The 21914-nt window shown below is 40.3% G+C and overlaps 1 protein-coding gene across 2 annotated transcripts in view; it reads left to right on the top strand.

Annotated features, from left to right (window-relative positions):
- The window catches only part of LOC138016672 (tyrosine-protein kinase BTK-like), a 173049-nt gene extending 153903 nt beyond the window's left edge, over positions 1-19146 (top strand). For both annotated transcript variants that reach the window (XM_068863861.1, XM_068863860.1), the window contains 5 exons: positions 1812-1876; positions 15381-15499; positions 15951-16027; positions 16378-16458; positions 18099-19146. In XM_068863861.1, coding sequence (XP_068719962.1) covers positions 1812-1876; positions 15381-15499; positions 15951-16027; positions 16378-16458; positions 18099-18185 — 429 coding nt within the window. In that variant the 3' untranslated portion in view covers positions 18186-19146. The remainder of the gene's footprint in view (positions 1-1811; positions 1877-15380; positions 15500-15950; positions 16028-16377; positions 16459-18098) is intronic.
- Positions 19147-21914: the final 2768 nt, after the last annotated feature.

Genomic DNA, 21914 nt, shown 5'->3' on the forward strand with positions numbered 1-21914 from the left:
CATTTTTTGATGGCGTATGTTAAATGTCGGATATAAAACTTTGATGTCGAAGATGAACCTGGATGTCGAATACGAAAATTGAATAAACATCCAAACGCAGAAGTTTAATGTCACTTTTGAAATCAAGACTCCTCTTTGAAACTTGGAGTGGATGTCAAATTCCGATGTTGAATTTTGACGAAGATACCACGTCATACTTTTTTTTTAGTCCTGACTTTTTGCGGCAAAGACTGGTAAAGCCACTCTGTATCAAGGGGTAGCCACACAAGACTTTCATCATAAAAAAGGCCCAGTAGGCGTACTGGAAATTCCTTAATTTTTTAAAGTCATGGCCTCGACAAAACGCTTTCAAGTATGAAGTAAGAAAGAAATACAGCAACTGATACGAGTCTTTGTTTGTTAGCACCGCGCACTGGTGGCTCAGTTGGTTGAGCATCGGGCTGTCATGCAGGAGGTCGCGGGTTTGAACATCAACATTCAGGATCTTAAAATAACTGAGGAGAAAGTGCTGCCTTTGTAATTTCATCTGCAAATGGTTAGACTTTCAAGTCTTCTCGGATAAGGACTACAAACAGTAGGCCCCGTCTCACAAATGTCTTCTATGTTCATAAGTTCCCTGTGGGACGTTTAAGAACCCAAACACTATTCAAGAAGAGTAGGGGATAAAGTCCCCAGTGTTGTGGCTGTCCTGTTCTCTCCAGCAGAAGTGGCCGGCTTGGCGGTGACGTCTCCAAAAAGGCTTGTGGTGTATGAGGCCACCTAAGCAGAAACAGCCACAAGTCAAAAAGGGACTTTGCCGAGTGCTGGAACATGTAGATGTAGATGTAGATGAAGATCGAACAACTTCTGCGAAAATCGAACAACTTCTTCTACGAAGATCAACAACTTCTCTAAAGAACAATTATGGCGGACCAACGTAAATCGTTGTACTCCGACAATGGTGCAAACTTGATGACAGATAATGACTTTGACAAGCTTGTACAAGCTCGACAGATCTGTCTTGCAATTTCTTCAGCTAAACGGAGAGCAGCTAATGTGGACATGCGATTAGAATCGCGAAAGAAATATGTCAAAAAGCGTCTCAATCAACAAGGGAAATGGACGTCACCCTGAGGGAACTCAAAACAATTCAAGAGTTCCAATAACAACCTTACTATGACTTGGTACAATAAAAAGCAGCTCACGCTTGCTTTCCAGGGTCATGATGGCTCGTTCTTAAAAAGTAAATTGGTAGATCTGGTCTTAAATAAAGCGAGGGCTGACTCTTCAGTTTTGGATGTTTCTACAACAACCGAGCAAGAAAAGACAAAAAGACAAAAAATCAAAATTTAACCGAACTGGAAAGAAAATTGTCTATTGTAGCGCCGTTTGGGGCGGCTCCAACTTAACCTTAAGTGATAAACTTCAAAAGCTTCAAAATAGGTCTGCCAGGGCAATGACCAGGTCCAATTACGACACAAGCGTCACTTTCCCTTAAATCTGTTAAATTGGGATGATCTAACTACACGTCGACAAAAGCTTAAAGCTATATTAATGTTTAAAACAATCAATGGACTCACCCCAGCATACCTCCAGAATTCATTCAGTAACCGCAGTACGCAATACAGCTTAAGAAACTTAGAGGCTAAAGTTGAGTTGCCTTTGCCGCGCACGAATTATGGCAAGCGTGCTTTTTGTTATAGCAGAGCACTGTTATGGAATAGTTTGTCCATCAGCTTGCGAAAATCAGATTCCCTAGGATACTTTAAAAGAGAAATTGACCAACTCTATAGATTCAATTGTTTCACCATGTACATGTGTTATTTTATTAGGCGGCAAGAAACTGCCTTGTAGGGGATCAAAATATTATCAAAGTTGCTGATTTTGGATTAGCAAGGTAAGCCCTAAAACTTTTATCCTACTTGTCAGTAGCTTAAGTGGATGAATTAAATTCTCGATCATAAAAAGGAATTACCATGACTCTGCATTTTTGTGGAATAACATTATTTTGATAGGTTTCTTTTAGGTCGTGTGGTGCTGCCTGGTTTCTCTTCTCCACATCTCGTTAGTATATATGAAAACAGTTTTTTATGTCTCTACTGCAGGAGACCTTATAACTGTCTTTGTTTACAAATAAATTAAGTATTGTAACTGCTCAACTAAGCTTTTGAGTGGATGATCTTTATATTTAAACAAAAATTTTCAAGCAAATCAATCTGGTCATAGTCGGATGGATGGGCGACCAACTGGGAATACCCCTGAGAGTGGCGATGGCGAAAAGCACTCACTCTCTCACAAATCATTGGCCAACATTGATATCCTGGCTGTGTCATGGCTGCCTTTTTGCTAGTCCGATTGTTGTAGCTTGTTCGATCCAGGAGGCCTGGCTGTTTAGGAAGATGCCAGTAGCTGGGCAAACGGGTTTCTTGTTAAGTAAAGTGCTCTTTTTATCTTTCTGGTTAAGGCGCTAGATTTGTGATATGCAATTATCACCAGCTAGAGTTGTATATTGGTCCCTTATTCAACTACTTTCGCTACACTTGTAAATGTCCAACTGGCTTGTTTCCTGTCTCCATGTACAGTACAATACAGTGATATCTCGTGATACTTATTACCTAATAACGTTATCTAACGTGTGGTCCTTAATATGTTTGATGGTTGTAATATTAACTTTGACTCTGAAAAGCGCCGAGAGAAAAACACAATTAAGCATGTATGGTGGCCCAGCTGCATGCATGTAATGGTTAAGAAATGCCTCTTGGAGAGTACTTACTCTCTTGAATATATACCATGTGTTCTGGGGATGTTAATTCATTTCCAATGCAAGCTTAAATTCAAGTAAAAGGCGGGTAAAAAGGCGTCAAAACACTACAAACCTGAGTTTGCGTTTGTTGTTCGTGCTGAAGCTTGCATGAAATACACGACCAGGCTTCACTGTTACGGAATCAAACTGTTTAAATATTCGAAGGTTTTATATAAGTTGAACTAAAATTCTGCGCAATTGAGGGTTAAGTTCTTTATAGGGAATGACCGTATCCTACAAAGTTCCGATTCAAGACCAAACGTTTGAAAGTGGTGTCAGTTTGCCATTAACCTTTAAGACATTTGATTCATCTCGCTCTTAGAATCACTCAGAGGTTCAAGATACTTAGGCCTGATAGGCAAAGTTTTACTTTCGGGCTTACTGTGGTGAATATGATGTTGGGAATCAGAAGCGAGGTATTTTTCGGTTTGCGTGCATTTTTTGGCAAACTTCCCTTCTCTGTTTTATACACATTTAAATAAAAAACACAATATTCTGTGCTCAGTTACCAGGCCCTTGAATAAAAGCGAGACTGGGGTTGACCTTGCTTTGATACAAAACTCACTGCTTTTCTTATATAAATAGTATAGTTAGAACAACAACAACATGATTTACACAAGAAGAGCAATGAGGTTTGAATCAAAACAAGGTCAACTCCAGCCTCTTTTTCATTCAAAGGCCTGGTAACTAAGCACAAAACTGTAAAATGGTCTATTGTCTATCTTTTGTATGATCAATGCTTAACTGGATAGGCGAGGACTATAATAATGGTGTCACTGTACATCAAAGGGTTCCCTGAGCCCATAAGGAGAATTTTTGTGTAGTCATAATAATAATTAATAATAATTATAATTTCTATAGCGCTAATTCTCCATAGCTCATTGGCTCTTTACAATATAATTACCTTAAAAATACAATCCTAATGAAAGTTAAGGATGGTGCCTACTGTTTCAAAGGTTCTCTTGTTCTATGCTCCACCGGCAGCCAATGTAGTTCCTTTAAGATAGTTGTACTGTGATTGTGATTCTGCGCACTCTGTAGCTTTTGAAATTTTCAGTAGACCATAGCACAATGAATTGCGGAAGTCGAGTGCAGACTGAGATGAGATGTATTTCCATATCCAAATTAAAGTTTTGTAGGTGGAAAAACAATGATTTGAGGTTCGATAGATATAGACGAGTCACAGATTACACCAATGTTTCTTGCAGTAGCGTCTTTAAAACACTCAAATAGTTTTGTGCGATGTTTAAATGTGTATTGGGTAGATTTGGGGGAATGTTGCGTTATTTTTTGGGTGCAAAATAATTAAATTTCGAAGACATTTCTTTCACTTAAAAGTACTTTGTGAATACAATCAATTTTCACCATCTGCGAAACCTTCAAATGGATTAAGGTTTTGGTGGTTGAATCGTGAAGGATGATCTACAGATTGGTGTAAAAATTTCTTTGGGCAAATGATTGTGAGCGACGCAACAGCTTTTCAAAGTACTTAAAAAATGCAAGTATTTCACCTTCTGTCGTCAACTGGCATTAGATGTATGGACCCATATTAAGTTGAAAGAGACACCAAGCTTATAATTTCGAAATGTTCTAACCTTATTTGCCGTAAGATTTCATGTGTTTCTCTCACCATTCGTCGCATTTTAAGCTGCCAAGTTTGCTTCTGTTTACACAACGTCTGTTGCACATCGCCAACTGTCAATGTATTCAATGGTCGAATACCATGAATCTGTGATCATCTTTCGAGGCGTATCATTACTACTGCATCTAACCTAAGTCAACAAGTCCTAAGTAATTTGCAAATAGTTGCTTCCTTTTGTACGTACTAAACCTGCTAGACCAACATATTACATTTGATTGCGACCATTGCTCCCAAGCATTTGTTGCTTTCCCTTTTGGCTTTTAAAAAATAAAAAATTAAAAGCAAATATAAATATTTGTTTTCATATTCGTAGTTTTGCTTTGCATATTTTGTATTGAGCACTCTCGGGATAAGTCAAACATTTTCTTGAGTGTTTATCTGATTGGCTACCCTACTCGCCAGCTATTCTGTGATAGATAGTGAGTAGCGTAGTAGTGTGCACTTGTTAAAAAATGACGACCGCTTCTTGGCGTTTTCGAAGTGTCTGTGAAGAGGATTTACATAAAGTTTTCAACCACTAGTAGATTTATCCTAAAACAATTAGATTATTCGCTCTCGATTTTTATGCATGATAGGTGACTCAGGCTGCACCCTCGTCACTTATCACACGCTCATAATAATAATAATAATAATAATAATAGACTTTATTAGAATAGGGTAACACGTGACAGTAAGCTAAAAGCTACTGATAAATTTGTGGCCCTATATAAAGTTACTTAATGCTACTGTTGCTGCATCCCCCCTTACTACTGATAATGTAAAACGATGTTAAATTATTTACAAGACAATATATACACATATCACTATCAAATAAGAAAAATATAAGAATTTTAAAAATTATAAAAGCACGGTGGCCTTCTGCTCACTTAAAAATTCAGAGTAAAACATCCTCTTAAAACATGCTACAGATTCTTGACTTCTAATATTAATGTTAAGAGTGTTCCATTGCTCAGACGTTCGTACTGCAAAGCTGCGCCCCCCCCCCCCCCCTTCCCTTTTTCATTTGTATTTGGGGGTAACAAGGCTAAGGTTACTATGGTGCGTGACTCTGTTGTGGCAATCGCTGTTTCGGATTAGCATAGTATATATGAATTCTGGGACAGTATAATTATTTATTTTTTTAAACACTAATGTGTTAAGCTTTATAGCACTCTCTTTATAGAAGGGCGACCAGTTTAATCTACTAAAAAGAGAAACTGAAGGTGTCTCTCTGTCTGCATTTAGAGTAATTCTGGCAGCCCTCTTCTGTAATCTTAAAATTAACTGCTTGCAACTATTACTACAGTTATCCCATATCGTACTGCCATACATCATAATGGACTTACCTACGCTATTAAAATACATCTCTTGTTGTGCCTGCTTGAGGTAGGGACTAATATGTTTCAGCAGTCCTAGGCACTTTGAAAGCTTCTTTGAGAGCTCCTCAACATGACATTCATAGCTCATTTCCGAGTCCAGTGTCACACCTAAAAGCTTGTGGGATTTCACACTGTTTATATCTACACTGCCTATCTTGAGCTGGAGATTTAGATCCTCACCAGAGTCATTGACTTTGCTGGGTATTTTTCTACCTGTAACAAGCAATGACGGAGCATCTTGAAAGGCCGCCATCTTGATTAATCTTTATGCAACCCATAAATTGTTAGATATATCTGGCTATATTCGCCAAAAAAAAACATGCCTGCAGACAGCTCAAAGACAGACCCAGCGGCCAGAAGTGCTCTGACCAGCCCTCCCCCCCCCCCCCCCATCCCACAGCAAGCAGATTGGGCGGTCACCCATTCACGCGGCATATATGCCTCTCCAGCAGGGTGCCAAGTTAACACAGAAGCCTCAAACAAGGTTCAAGAACTGACCAAAATGCCCAGCAACGCAGCTAATTGAAGTTGTCAGTAACAGACACCCTCCCTTCCCCACTGCTTTTGACAGCTAACCGCCAGCAAACTACCAGCAGATAGACCAGTGCCTAGGTTATGTCTCCACCCCCCCCCCCCCCACCCACCTCCCTTACCATATGTATCAAGTCATGTTTGAAGTACTTAATGAGGTTTTTAAAACAAAAGCTGATAAAGTGCCTGTACTCACAACAATGAAAAAAAATCGCTATGAACAAATAATAGGTAAAAGAAGCAAGAACTAAGGTGAAATCAAAAAAGGGAAATCACAACGTGACTAATCCGTGAGAAAAAGACTACATTTAATTAGTAGTTACCTGAGTAAACAAGCCCTGGCCATGCCAAAATATTTGGCGTCTTTTGTATGCTTAGTGGCGGGGTATTGGTATGTTTTATGGTTCACTTTTGTAACAGACAATGGGGGGGGGGGGGAGGGAAGGTGGTTTGTTCTTTGAAGGCTATTGTTGGTGGACTTTGTGGTTATAACTAGAAAGATCGAAAGTGTTATACTGAAATTGTTCCGTCACTTTTGTCCAATAAAGATATCGACAGTCATAAGTCTACTTATAAATTTACCGGACGTTAAGAAGAGGCCGAAAAAACGCTGGGTGTAAGAGTGTTGTTTTTGGTTATCCATCCCAACACGCGAGCTGTAGACAGTGTGATCATGAGTCCTTCAGTTTGCGTGTTTAATGGTACATTCCATTCGTCATCCACTGTGATTTCAATCTTAGATGGTGGGTCAGCGATGTTAAGACATTGTAACATTCCTTCTGTCACATCTAATGTGGTATAATACTTGCCCTTGGGTAATACAAACGGTGTGGAGTCACCTTGACGTTCCAGCATGAGGTGAGAATGTTTGCAGTCGTTTGTAATGTCAAACATGAGAGCGGATACACGATATGATGTAATCCAACTTCCCAATCTTCTTCATCTTTCGGATGGATTTGTCGAGGTAGCGCTACATGAAAGGAGGACTTGGAATTACTGCTTGCATTTCTGGGAAGTGTCGAGTAAAAGTCGCTATCTTGAATCATGTTTGTTGTAAAGCCACCAACTGGTTATGCGGAATCCAACTTTTGTATTTCCTTGGTCAACCTTTCCAATGTACCACACCTCCTTACTCACTCCTCGTCTCCTGCGAGGGGGATTTGTTCAATACGAAACAGGTGTTTTGCAGTTTCTATCACCTTCTGTAACTCAAATCCTTAAAAGGTGCCTTGAATCCAGTCACCGTCTTCTTCCTTTAGACGATACACGGGTGGGTCGCGTGGAAGTCTCTGAGCAACAGTGAAGGTTTTCTCTGTCCAAGATGGTAAGTAACCTTTTTCAAAGATGCATTTATGCTTACTGATCTTCACTTGATCTCCCACTTTGAATTTATACTTTGTTGGCTTTTAGAACAAATTCCTATACAAATTGTTCCAGACCTTTGATGCGTTATTCTCGTTGGCATCAGCCGGTTTCTTTTTGATGCTGCGGTGCGCACTTTGATTGTAATTCCCATTGACTAAATCGTCCAGTTGGTCCAAATAATGATACGAGCTGCTGGTAGTGAACATACGCCACATCAGTTGCTTCAAAGTGCGGTTGAATCTTTCAACCACTTGGGCTTTGCTTTCGTTGTAGGTTACAAAAAAGTAAAAAGTAAAGTAAAGTGGTGCATTTATATAGCACCCTTATCACTAACGTCTCAAAGGCGCTTTACAATGATCAATTTACCCCCAGCGGACTGGAAGCATATACAGGCGCAAATTGCAGCCGCTTCTAAGCAGTCCATGCATGCTGGTACTCATTTTACCGACCTCGGAAGGATGGAAAGCTGAGTGAACTTTAGCGGAAAAGAAGGTCGCCAAATAGTCCAGTCTCGGCAGAACCGGGAATGGAACCCGGGACCTTAGGGTTGGAAGGCAGAGATCTCACCACTGCGCCAACCCCTCCGCTCTAATGATGTGCATTCTCCTTTTTGAGGAAGGTTTGAAAAGTCTTGTTCTTGAATTCGGTTCCAGCATCTGTTTGCAACTTTGCAAGTCTACGACCTTCCTGGAAAATGCTTTCAAACGCCACCACCAACGAGGCACCTGTTTTCGATTTCAAGGGCACCTCCCATGCGCATTTGGAAAGGACATTGATGCGGGTCAGTAGATACTTGTATCCTTGATTCCACCGACTCAATTGTTGTAAATCAACCAAGTCCGCCTGCCATTGCGAATCTATATCAAACACAATTATTCGATTACGACGAAAGTGCTTTCTTGCACATTTGTGTAGGGTATAGCCAGGTTGTTGGCGGAGCCAAGCAAGTACTTGCATGCGTTTCAAACCATATCGACGTGCCCCACGATACAGTTTGTCGACTCCCTCTAAAGCGGATGGTGGATCCACTTCATAATACACTCTGTTGGTTTGTCTGACTTAGGGTCCTCGTTTCCCCCGGGGGAGGGGGGAATCCCATATGAAACAGACGGGGATGTTCGTCATCTCGCATAGGGGTGTAAATTTTGGATTTTGGTCTCGCTTAGGGTGTTCCGGGCAAAGCGCCGATAATTTAAGCCACCAGGGTCTCGTTTAGGGTTCCGCCAAGAAACAGAATTACGCGAAGAGAAACAGAAGTCAAATTTTCTTTTTAACGTGTTGTTTATGGGTCAAAATTTGCTTAAGCCACGCCCAGTTTGGTCTCCTTTAGGGGTCACAAAAAGCTTGAGCCACGCCCAGATGGTCTCCTTTAGGGGTTAAATTCAAAATTTCCGACGAGCATCCCCATCTGTTCCATATGGGAGTCCCCCTGCCGGGTCGTTTCCTCCTTCTTCTTCTTCTTCTTCTTCTTCTTCTTCTTCTTCTTCTTCTTCTTCTTCTTCTTCGTGATTGTCGGTGACATCTTCCAATTCGATGTGAACTTCGCTACCCCAACACGCAACTAAACCTTGCATTCTCTGACACATGTCACTTAAAGAAAGTGTGGGCGATGAGCTTCCACACACAGGGCTTGCAGCACTACCCATGGTGTTAAACAAATGATTAGATCTTTCTCATTCGTAGACTTTTTATAAGAATTTGCCAAACCATCCACGAGAAAGAAGGATAATGTATCGAGTACGTGGCACATAACACTTTGGTTAGTTCGCTCGACTCCAGATCGAGTTGTCTGTGTTCGAGTCCTGGCTGGGGACATTGTGTTGTGTTCTTGGGCAAGACACTCTACTCTCACGGTGGCTCTCTCCACCCAGGTGTATAAATGGGTACCGGCAAAATGCTGGGGGTAACCCTGCGATGTACTAGCATCCCATCCAGGGGGGAGTAGAAATACTCCTAGTCGCTTCATGCTAATGAAACCAGAGATAAGTGCCAGCCTGATAGAGACTTCAGAACACTTTGTGGAATGCATATTGTTCGGTAAATGATGCATTGCATTGGTCCATGAAGTAATAAAAACTCAACAAGCGACTGAGGTTCATTGGATGTAACTCTTTTAGAAGATCTAACCATGGCTCGCGAAGTGTGCTGTGAAAGAAGTATCCTGCAAAACAACTCCGAGCGCAAACCCAAACCAAGACAAAGTACACTCTATCCATGTTAACGAGTCTCCTGAAAAACGGGCACTGCACGTATTATTTTATAGCACTTTTTGTGAATCCAGTCACTCACTGACAACATTAAGACTTAGGCGTGTGTGATTTATTTTCGCTCTAAAAGCGTTGAAACAGTGCAGGCATAATAGAACAATGAAGATGCAGTGAATCCAAGTGAATTACAAAGAGAACTACTCTCGCAAATATCACATTGTGATAAGCGTTCTCTGTTAATTCAGTAAAACGTTTGAAATGTTTGTTGGTGTGCTTTTATTGACTTAAGAAATAAAATCGTTCGAGTTAGTTCGGTCTCGAATGTTTCATATTCTGACTGGATAGAACTGTATTATTAGAGTCACAGTATTTGTTTTAGCGCAAAGTAACATGTTTAATTTAAGGTTACTTTAGTCGAATAGTCAAAGAACAATCGTTTATATCAACTTGCCACTAGAGTATCTTTTAATAAAGCGTTTGAAATGTATATTGTTGTTTGCTCACTGCGTCAAATATTGTGAATTTATTTTGAAATACGATATGAAACCAACTCCCTCTTCACCATACAACAGTCTCAAACACTTCTCAAAATCCAAAATTTTTTAAAGCGTTTTCAGAAAATGCGTTATTCAAATCTGTTGAGTAGGCTTTCTTTGTTTCTGTGCACTGAAAGGATATCTTTGTGTATTCTTGCCAAAAAGATTGCATTTACCCATGCTCCTCATTCAAGCGTGAGGTTAAAAAAAATTTCTTTAAAAAGGTTGTAACAACGGAGTTCACGTTTGTTTAAAAAGCGTGAAAGTGTTGAGAACGCTCCTCTTTTTCACACAAAACAACTTTTTTGGTCTATATTCTTCCTTCTTCACGTTTCGGTCGGCTCTATGCAAATTTAGTATAAAAAAAAACAAAGCGTTTGTGGACTTGTCCAGGTATGTTAAGCCTTTTGTGTGTGTTAAAATTCTGTTCGACTCGCTTCAAAACGATAGGGTTCTCACTCCTCTTTGAAGGTGAGTGACCCCAAGCCCAGAAGGTTATTGCAGTCAGGCGCCATTTTGAATTTGTCGCAGAGCAAAACTGATGTTGACTTGTTTTTTTTTTCAACTAAGTTAATGTAAACTTAAGTCAATGGTGTCTCATTGGTCCGTGATGACATCATCTTTACCTTGTTACACAATGTACGTAGTGGGTCGCTTAAGAGATGACAACAGGAGACAACTCATGAGACAAAGGTAAACTAGTCATTCTTTCCATTCCTTTGTTTACTCTCTTCCTACTTAACAAGATTGTGTGCTCCAAGTGGTTACCTATCAGGATAGAAATTGTCCTACCCCTACCCCCTAAAATGGGATGACAGCATTGCGTGAAGAACAAATAATGAACCACTGAAAAGGATTCAAGGTCAAGCAATCCACAAATGACTTAGCCGTTGTTGATTTAGATGCAGTGGCGATCTAAACATGATCAAAGATGGTGTTTGACCATTAAATATGATACAATTGGCGATGTAGATCAGACATTGTCTAAACAGAAGGAAGCTATACTGCTTTAAATGCGACGAATGGTTAGCGAAACACGTTAAATCAGCTTTTGTACCTGCCTGACTTACAGCAAATAAGGTTAGAACATTTCGAAAGTATTATTGTAAATCTCTTTGTCTATTTCAACTTAATGTAGGTCAAGTCATGTGGTGCATGCTAAAATATAATAATAATAATAATAATAATAATAATAATAATAGCATTTATTTATACCGGGCAAATTCAACTAGGCAGTTTTCAAATGCGCCTTACAATAAAAGAGCAATATATTACCAGTACATAACATATAACAATATATAGTCAAAATTACAGGATGAGTCTTCAAATTACGTTTAAAAACTTTAAAATCAGAAGTGCATCTAAGATCTAACGGAAGATTATTCCACAGTTTTGGTGTGGCAGCTACAAAGCAGCTACAAAGAGTAGGGAGAGTCCTTAAATTTGGATTTGAAAGCAGATATTTGTGATTTGATCTGAGGCTGTAGGAAGAATTAGGTTTAAAGTTTACAAGAGATGATAAATAATTAGGAGCTGTACCATGGATTGCTTTATGAGTGATTATAATAATCTTATAATCCATTCTAAACGTTACAGATAGCCAGTGTAATTTGTTGAATATAGGCGTGATATGGCAATACTGTGGTGCTAGATATAGGACTCTTGAAGCTGCGTTTTGAACACGCAGCAGTTTAGTGAGAGCGCAGTAGGGTAATCCGTATGAAAGTGAATTACAGTAGTCCAGATTCTATCCTAAGATATTTTCTGACGCGTCTAATATTGTGTAGATGAAAAAAAGCACTCCTACAAGTTTTGGTTATGTTGAAATTCAGGTTGAAATGGCAGTCAAACCAGGCCCCTAAGTTTTCAAGAGGTTCCGAGCTCGGAGAGATGATGGATTCACCAATAGTTAGAGTAGCGCTTTTAGTTTTCTGTAGCTGCGCCTTCGTCGCAATGAGCAAAAACTCAATCTTGGAATCATTGATCATGAGTTTATCATAATTTGACCATTCAGTTGCGGATGTCACATAGGCACGCTTCCATTGCTGCAATGGTGGCATCTTGATTGGAATCATCATTTGGATTGAAAGCCAGACAGATACCGGTGTCATCGGCATAACTGTGCGCTGTTGGCAGGTGCTGGCTAATCACATGAAATAGCTCACTGGTGTAAAGGGAGAACAGCATTGGCCCAAGACAGAAGCCCTGTGGCACACCAAACTTCAAATCGAAACTGTCTGACTTTGCACTGCCGATTACAATACGCTGGGATCTATTTGACAGATTTGATTTGAACCACGTTACTGCTTGATCTTTAAGTCTCAATTTGTATTCCAAGCGCCACAGTAGTATGTCATGGTCTACTGTATCGAAAGCAGCGCTTAAATCTAGGAAAACTAGTAATGCGTATGCGCAGTAAGGCAGTTTCCATGCAGTTATTTTTGCAGTAGGCTGATTGAAATTCTGGAAGCATCTGATTGGACGGCACGTGATCAAAGATTTGAATTGCAGCTGCCTTTTCGGTGATCTTTGAAAGGAATGCGAGATTGCTGACGGGCCAGTAATTTTTCTTCATCAGATCCATGTTGACTTTCTTCAACTTTGGTCTCACTAAACCCTCTTTCCAAATGTCCTGAAAGTGACCACTACTGAGCGAAAGATTAACCATGTTGGAAATGGTCGGTAAGAGTTTGTTGATGCAGTCTTTAACAATCTTGGTAGGTATGGGGTCATTGTCACAGGTGTTGTTTGGGGCACACAGCACCAGCTTTTTGATACCTTCAGACAATATACACCCTTTTAATAAGTCTAATATATGCCGTTTTCCGCCAATGACGTCGAACTTGTGCTTTCAAATTTTATTCAGAAATGCACAAAGGCCTTTGTACATTTCTGAATAAAATTTGAAAGCATGAGTTCGACGTCAGTAGCGGAAAACGGCATATATTAGACTTATTAAAAGGGTGTATACGCTGGAAATTAGTGAAGGGTGTGCTAGCATACGAATGCTAATGCTAAATTGCAAATATTTGCATTTTTAACATACTTTGAAAAGCTCTCACGTCACAGGAATCTGTAGACCATTCTTCTGCAAGTCAACCACCAGAAGCTTTATCCATTTGAAGGTTTCGCACATGTTGAAAATTCATTATATTCACGAAGTACTTTCAAGTGAACGAAATACATGTCTTTGAAATTTAATCGACCCAGCACACATTTAAACTTTACACAAAAAAATTTAATTGTTTTAAAGGTAAAAGGATAATGGGGTTTTGCATGTGAGGCTGTCAAACTTGTTTAATAAAATGGCGCGTGAAATGGGGATGTTAACGGAATTTGGAAATTTGCATATTTCTTTGAAATAAACGAACATTTTGCCAAAGAAACTATGCAGAATTTTTTGTCCTGTCCTTGCCTGTCTACCATAAAAATATGATCAAAGCGAATTTTCGACCCCTGCCCCGAAATTAAGAATTTGTCTAATTTTTACAAGCAGGCACTCTTACAGTGCGACACGCCTTACTGTGGCCACCTAACAAAGTTTTTTACAAATTGGCCACCTCTCAGGATGTCACGTGTGAATTTGATTGACAGTCATGCCTCCTTGCAAAGTTGGCACAGTTGTAAATTGAACACCTTTGCATGGGTTGTTGAGATGACGTATTTACACTGAATTGTCAAATGTCAAAGTTTGTTGGGTGGCCACGGTGAGGCGCGTTTCACTGTAATAGGTAACAGGACTACATGCTTGTCCAATTTGATTCAAAAAATTCCTCGGACTGCCAATTTTGGCTGCCCTCAGAATTTTTCTCATCCAATTATTTCCAAATTGGACAGCATGTAGTCCTATTACATGTACAAATAATGTTATGCATGTCTTCCGCCCAAGCTGACAGCACTGAGCGCAGTGGCAAACATTGAATACTGATCCCTATGACAATCTCTAAAATCTTTTATCTTTTCTCTGTTCATTTCATTTACTCACCGATAATAAAACTGCTTATTGTGGAACTGAGCAAGCTTGTGTGTGACATATTTTAATTTTTGATCTGGAAAGTAAAAACTATAGAGGTCAGGTTGTGTTTAATTAACAGGAGGAAGAACTTTTTGTTGGATTCAACACCCGTTTCAAGATATGGTAAACTTGAAAACGAAGAAATTCTAGTAACGTAGAATAAGAGCATTTCAACTTTATGCTACAAGTGTGTATTGTGTGCGCGACTAATGAAACCATCTTCAGTTTACTTTTACTGAGACTTACAGTGTGCAAAGGACTGCACAAGAAAAAAATTAAACCAAATGAAACTCTCTCACCTTGTTTTCATTGCCAACTGCTTGAGTATCAAAGAGTCCCGAGAGTAGTACATACTACTGTATGTAACAAAAACATGGGTGTGGATGTCTAGGGTCCTTTAAGTTGCGCAAAGCTGACACTACGTGAAATTCTCGCCAAAGAAAGGGCTCCTGCACCAAGGAAACAATGAACTGACTGCACTTATTTTAAACCATGTAATTATAATTGTGAAAACGTATACGTTTAAAGATCAGAAAAAGGTTGTTCTTTTTCTTATACAATATAATTGCGTGAGATAATTGAAAAATATATTTCACTTTCACTATTTCACTATTTCAAATTATTGACAAATTATCTCAACCGGCGGTTCAATCAACCATTGATTGCCCACAACACCTTTGTTTGGAAGCCCATCTGCACTTATTTGAGCGGTGATAAAGGGACCTTTTACGTCAAATATATTTGCGTCTCCTCAAGGAAATGACATTGACTAGTGAGTGTGAAAGGACTTTTGTTTCAGCCTTAAATCACCTCTGATGAATGCATGAGCACGAGTGTCAAAATATTGAGTCTTGAATTGCAACCCAGAAAGCATCAAATCATGTCAATAAGTGTCAACCTCTGGCTGCAGAGTGAACCTGAATCTACCACGTTTTGTTTGTTAGATATGTCATAGATGATGAATACACAGCATCAGAGGGCACAAAATTTCCTATTAAGTGGGCATCACCAGAAGTCATTCTTTACACCAAATTCAGCAGTAAATCAGATATTTGGGCTTTTGGTAAGGCATTTTGTGAACGTAGTATATGTAAGTGTTTTTGCACGTTGTATGTTGATAGCCTTCGGTCTTACTGTGGCGTGATTGATCACTTTGTGGGGATTTCTCTTCTGATCTTTAAAACAAAGCCTTAACAAGGCCTTGTACTTTGCGTATTGTGTCGAATTAGTCATTTGGCTTGTCTGTCAGTGATTTATGCTTGCAACCACACTATTAACCGCAACCAGTTACTTAGATTTTCAAACAATTTCCCGTATGCCACCATTTTGAATTTGGTTACGCTTCAGTGTTGCCTTCACTGTTTCATTTAGTTTTGTTTCCCTTAAATGAGGAAGTATCATCACAGTAAGCTATTTAGGTTACCCAATGGGTTGCAGGTGTTTTTTATTACTAGAAAAACAATTGTAGCATATTTACAAGGAAATGTCTTGACTAAGTCAATTGTGTATGGCAGGAATCTTAACATGGGAGATATACACTGGCGGAAAACCACCATACCAAGGGATTTCCAACACTGACGTCGTTCAGAAGGTTGGTGTTATGGATTTTTAAGTCAAACTCAATCAAAGCATTTTGAGACAGGCATAGCTCGGTCGGTTAGTGCGCGGCCTTCTGAGATGGAAGTCGCCAGTTCGATCCCTGTCTTGTTTGATCGACGCCTGTTTCCACTTTCTGATCCGTGTAGCTGTAGCTTTGAATACTCGTAAAATAGAGCATGGACGGAGGGAGGGGGGTAAAAGGTGCGTACCAAGGGCAACAAGTTTATCAGTAACCTTTGTTCACGTTCACATTTTACCCTCAAAAAATAAGGACCTTTATTTTATTGGACAAACTCGAGTTTGTCATTTCTAACAAAGCCCTCACTGTTGAAATGTTAACAGGTACTCAACGGTTACAGACTTGAAAAACCCCATAGATGTCCGGATGACATGTACCAAATGGTGACAAAGTGCTGGCATACGGTAGGCCGCTCGTCACAAGCATTTTTGTCTTCGTAGGCAGTCTGGCCGAAGTGTTTAGGGCGTCTGATTTGTAGACTATTGCCCTTTCTTACCACTACCCGGACAAGCGTGCGAGCAGGCTTCCCCGGCGTATGCATGAGGAGCTTTTTAGGTAGCCTGCTCGCTACAGTCTTAGACAAAACTCTTCGTCAGAGCGAAGGGCTAACACTCCAAACGTCATCATTTAGAATCTCTGTACGGTGGCCAATTTACATTATCAACACCGTTTATAAAACCAAATTTTTGTAAATCATATGTGTTGTGTTCTTGAGAAAAAGAGAAAACTTTTTCAAGTTGGTCACGCAGATATACTTGCGTTACAGTGAATGTGTGTAACACAATTTAGACAAGAAAGAACATAATTGTCTCAATTTTTGGTGGAATCACCTTCATGGTTTGCAATTTCACAACAGAATGAACCCAAAACGATGATTTAAGGCAGTTGGCACGATTAACAAAAGAAAATGTAGTCATTTCAACGGTTAACAAATAACGTGCAAGTCACGGAAAAAACAATGACCATCTATTGTTTCCATTGCGCCTTCCCTGTTAACCGTTGAAAGTATCTGTTAATCGTTGTTTTATTGAATGGTTGGCGTTAATGATCCTCCAACATAGACCACGGTTAAAAACTTATCCTAAGCCTGAGAGTTGCAAAACATCTGGAACCTGGCGGGATTTCCCATTGAAGTTCCTTCGGGATTTGATAATTAAAATGAAGTGCTTAACAACGCGCAGTCAAATAAATACTACTTATTGCATTTGCAGCTTCTCTCTGTGGGGAGAGAGTTTCTTTGAGTTCTATTGAATGAAAATCATGCTCATAGCCTTGCAACCAATCCTTAACTAAGTGACTACAATAAGTGGAGTAATCAACAATCTTCAGAACTGTCATACACGCAACAGCCTCCAATTGGTAACAAAGGTTAAGGTACCTTTTTGTTCCAATAACCTACACGCAGCAGTCCAGTAACATTCAAACTACACCAGTGTAGAGACTCTCACGAGATCTACGTATCAAACTGCCCATGGCCATTGAGACTCTTTGCATTTGAATATATTCATGAAAACATGAATTATACAATTGTAGCATACATGGACTTGTCTTTAGACAAGGGCTAGAAACAAATGGAAACTAGTGTGAAAGCTAATCCTCCGTGTGAGTGACGTGCCCGAGTGACGTAGGTTTGCCAGTGACACTGATAGGCCAGTGCTGTGAAACAAACTTTCGAAAAGAGGCTTAAACAAAAGATGCTGAAATTGCAGTCAGGAATTTGCATAATGACAATAAGAAATGTTGGACAGTGACTTATTTGAACGTCAAACGACGTTCACTAAAAACTTGATGAACTTTATCAAGTCTTTAGTGAAGGTCGTTTGACATTCAAATAAGTAACCGTCAGAAAAGAGGCTTGTTTGCCTGGACTTTGGCCACATGCCAAAGGATGGCTCATAAGTCCATAAGGAATGATAGTTATTTACGTATATTTGCATGGCAACCTCTCCCTTGCTTTTTTGAATCAGTTTTTCCGTTTTTTGCTTTTTCGATTCATTCTTGCTTTTCTTTGAGTTTATTTAATGCACTTATTTTTATTTCCCAGGAACCAGAGCACAGGCCGAGCTTTGCAACTGTCAAGAAAAGTGTTGTTGAATTCATCGGTGAAGATTACGATGAGACTTTTGAATAAAATTCTGTCAACGATGACGAGCTGTGTAAAAAATACAATTATGTACTAGACATGATGCAAGTTGGCATTGTAGCTTGTCTTAATTAGAAATAAATAATGAAATTTCGCATGAAAAGAAATAATTCAGCAATTTCGCCTTTTTGCAAAGCAAGTAAGTTGTCTGAAAGAGTTTCCTTTCGGTTTGAGATATCAATACAAACTTGGTACCATCAGAGAGTTTTCTCACTTGGACTCGCTTCCCAGATGACGCTGAAGTACATATCAACTAATTTTACTTATCAACATGTGACTTTTGTAAATGGTAGCTATCAAAATATGAACTTGGGATTTACGGTTTTTTGTAGTTGCCTTCTAGAAAGTAGCGCTAAAGTCAAATTTCCCTAACAAGTTTTGTATAGAGAATGAGGCAACAAGGGATGAAAATAAATAAGATGTGTTTGTTGGTGATAGATAAGCTACATAACCATTTTATAAAATGCGCTGGAGTCTTCAGTGGCATCGAGAAATCTTTAAGACCATAGTATGTCAAAAAAGAGTTATTTGACTGATATACATAGATAATAGTTTGTTTTTTATTAACCTGTTCTAGTGCTTTTCTAGACCTGAAGTTTGGCTCTTTCGACAATGTGTGCGAAAAGCGCAAAACCACATCAAAGTAAAACTGATTTATTGAAGGTTCCGAATTGTGGCTTGTTAATATACTAATTATTGTTCTGTCAAAGTAAAACTGGAGTTCATTTTTATGGGGAAATGATTCAATGGTTATTTCGTTTTTTACAATGTTTATTGAGGATACCCTCTTCACTCAGAATTGCTTTACCTCAGATGGGCCCTTGTAACTTAACTAAAATGATAGACATAAAAATGATGATAATTTATCATCAGTTAACATATAAATATGTCGGATAACTAAAAGAGAATAAATCAGGTCATTGGCTAACGGATGGCCTTTTTATCTTTATTTGTGAACTAAGCTCCCTCAATAACTGATCGAAAGTATCCCAAAATGTGTAAGAGTCCGAAGATCCCAGTTCCTGTTTGAAAATACAGGCTAACCCAGTGAGTAGTATATCAGGGATGATTTGTGCTCCTTTTTTGAGCAAAGGAATTTGAGGAGCGTTGCTAGGGGCGTTGCTAAGGACGCGTCCAAATGGAGGCATCTGATTGGTTCGTCGAAACGGGATCATATAAGGATTATCAAAGCTCTAATACTTTGAATAAAAAATCCAGCTGACTCCTGATTGGTCGAGAGGAAATTTGATTGACAGACCGTGGGAATTGTTCAGGGGCGTGGTCGTGAGCGTTCTGTGCGACCCGTCTTTGTAAACGTTTAAACGGAGGAACTCGTTTTAGGCGTTGAAGGCGTTTCCTTAAGCGTTTTTTAAGTCCCAGACCCCACTGGGACACCTCTCCCCAATTAGGAAGAAAAAGTGCCAGACCCCCTCGGATAAAAACACAAAACACACAGGAAAATCCAACCAAAACAGATTTTAATGACTATTTACAAGATCTATACAAGAAGATGGTGCCTCACACATGCACCCTATTGATCCACACTGATTTTGGATGTGGCCGGCCAATGAGAGAATCCAGAACACAATCCCACCGGTCACACCAAGAATTGGTGCCCCGTAACAAATGTTTACAATATATACAAGAAATGGAGTAGAGTCTCTAAGCTTAAAGTCACCCCTGTTCCGTAGTGTCCCTACTCAGTTCACACACAAAAGTTGGCGCCCCGTACACGCACCCTGCAACTTTCAAATATCCAAAGATTGTGTGCTCACACCATCGTCCAGGACTTTTTGTTTGGTGTAAAAGTAAGAAAAGCCGTCGCACACTTGATTGTATTGTACGTGTACATTGTATTGGTGTCGGTGCGAAAGCCAAGATTGACATCACTGCTTGGGCGCTGAGTGAGGAGGATGTTGAGATATTTGTCCTTGTCGATCGTGTTCAAGCCTTTGCTCATCCCTTTGCGACTAATTTCGCGCAAACGAAAGTTGCACCAGTCGTGAAGACGGTTGTTGCGACGAAAACTGCGTGCAGATTTGTGCCCATTTTTGTTCGTAGATGGGTAAGGGACTGCGTTCTGCCTCTGGGAAGGATGTATACTGCATGGGATCTGCCATGGCTCTCCAATTAGGTGGTTCATTCACAGCAGCTCTGTCTCAGTGCTGCAGGATGTTTTGCAGTTTGGTGACGCGTGAGATTGTTCAAACGAGCAAAGGTTCGCCCACACTGATCACACTCGAACGGTTTGGGATCATCAATCCGTCGGTGGGCCGTCAGCGTACGGGTTCCAAGAAACTGTTCACCGCAGGTAGTACACCACGTAGGCTTGTGGATCTGCACCCGATGTTGTTCTAGACAGAGGGCTTGCTCGAACGTATGGCCACATTCTGGACACTCGTGACTTTCCCAACGCTACTTGGCGGGTAGTGTCTCATCGTCGGACTGGTCTTGTTGGCGCTTTCGACAGTTCTGGACGTGTCGATGGAAGTTATCTTCATCCACACTGAGGACAACGCCACAAATAGTCGGCGTGAACCCTGGTCTGGTGTCGGGCGAGGTTGTGTTAGTTGGTGAAGTCTTGCTGGCAGACGTCACACGAAAGGGACCTAAGTCCGCTTGGTTCTGGCTGCTGCTGGTCCATCGTAACTCAAATGAACGGAAAACCGCGTGCTGCGTTCTTTTTAAAGGTCAGGCTTCCCTGGGGGTAGAAAATCACTGACCTTGGGTGACCTTTCCAGCACGTGAACAAGAAGCAGCTCATTCGCTGGGTATGTATGGCCTGACTTGTAAGGTTTCACGACCTGATGACAGGGGATTGGGGGTACCCAAAAACCTTAGTGGTCTGATGTCTCCTAAAGGCCAGAGAGAGTGGTATGGAGTTAACTATGTTGCGGAAGAAGATTTGGATCAATAAAGACCAGACACATGGAAGTCAAGAACTTGGCTTTTTTAATGTTTGTAACAACAACAACAACAACAACGTGAGTCAGCCATTAAAGTCTGTTACAATTTGAGTTTTTGTTTCCCTTGCATGATTCTCTTCACAATGGCTTCGGTCCAGGTTTTCTTGCCGGGGAGATGGTTGATGGCCTTCCAAAATATTGCATCGGCTTTCCATTTGTCTTGTAAATTCTTGGCCTGGGAATAATCGATGTCATGTTGTTTGGCGATATTGTCGAGCCGATTGATGCCCGGATCGCCACGCTTGAGTCTCTTTTTCAAATTCGTCCCCGGTCCCATGTACTGGAACCCTGGCCAATGAAATTCGATGCCCGTTTTCTCCAACAGCTCTTGCAGATCCAATTTGCCCCCTTTCTGGCGCCGTCGTCGCCGGGTCTTGGGAGGCAAGGCCTGCCGTCGGGTCGTGTGCTTTCTCTGACTGCGCTTAGAAGTCCTGCCCATCGAGATGCCGTCGGAGTTTGGTGTCAAAATCCAGCCAACCAATTGATAATCTGTTCTCTTAATGTGAGGGGCTTATCCAACAACCTTCAAGTGTCCATAACCTAATTTTTCTCACTTAGTCATCTGAATCTATACATATCTCATAGACGTTTCGCGAAAAAAAAATTGCGATTTTCCCAAAAAGCGATTTGAAAATGAAATTAGAAAACGTTCAAATTTGCCGCCATTTTGGCTCACCATTCGCCTTAGTCTTCTATCGATTCTTTCCGGTCACAATACTGCTGTGACGTAGATTAAGGAACACGTGACTTC

Source organism: Montipora capricornis, chromosome 9 (genome assembly GCF_036669925.1).
Source record: "Montipora capricornis isolate CH-2021 chromosome 9, ASM3666992v2, whole genome shotgun sequence".
NCBI lineage: Eukaryota > Metazoa > Cnidaria > Anthozoa > Scleractinia > Acroporidae > Montipora > Montipora capricornis.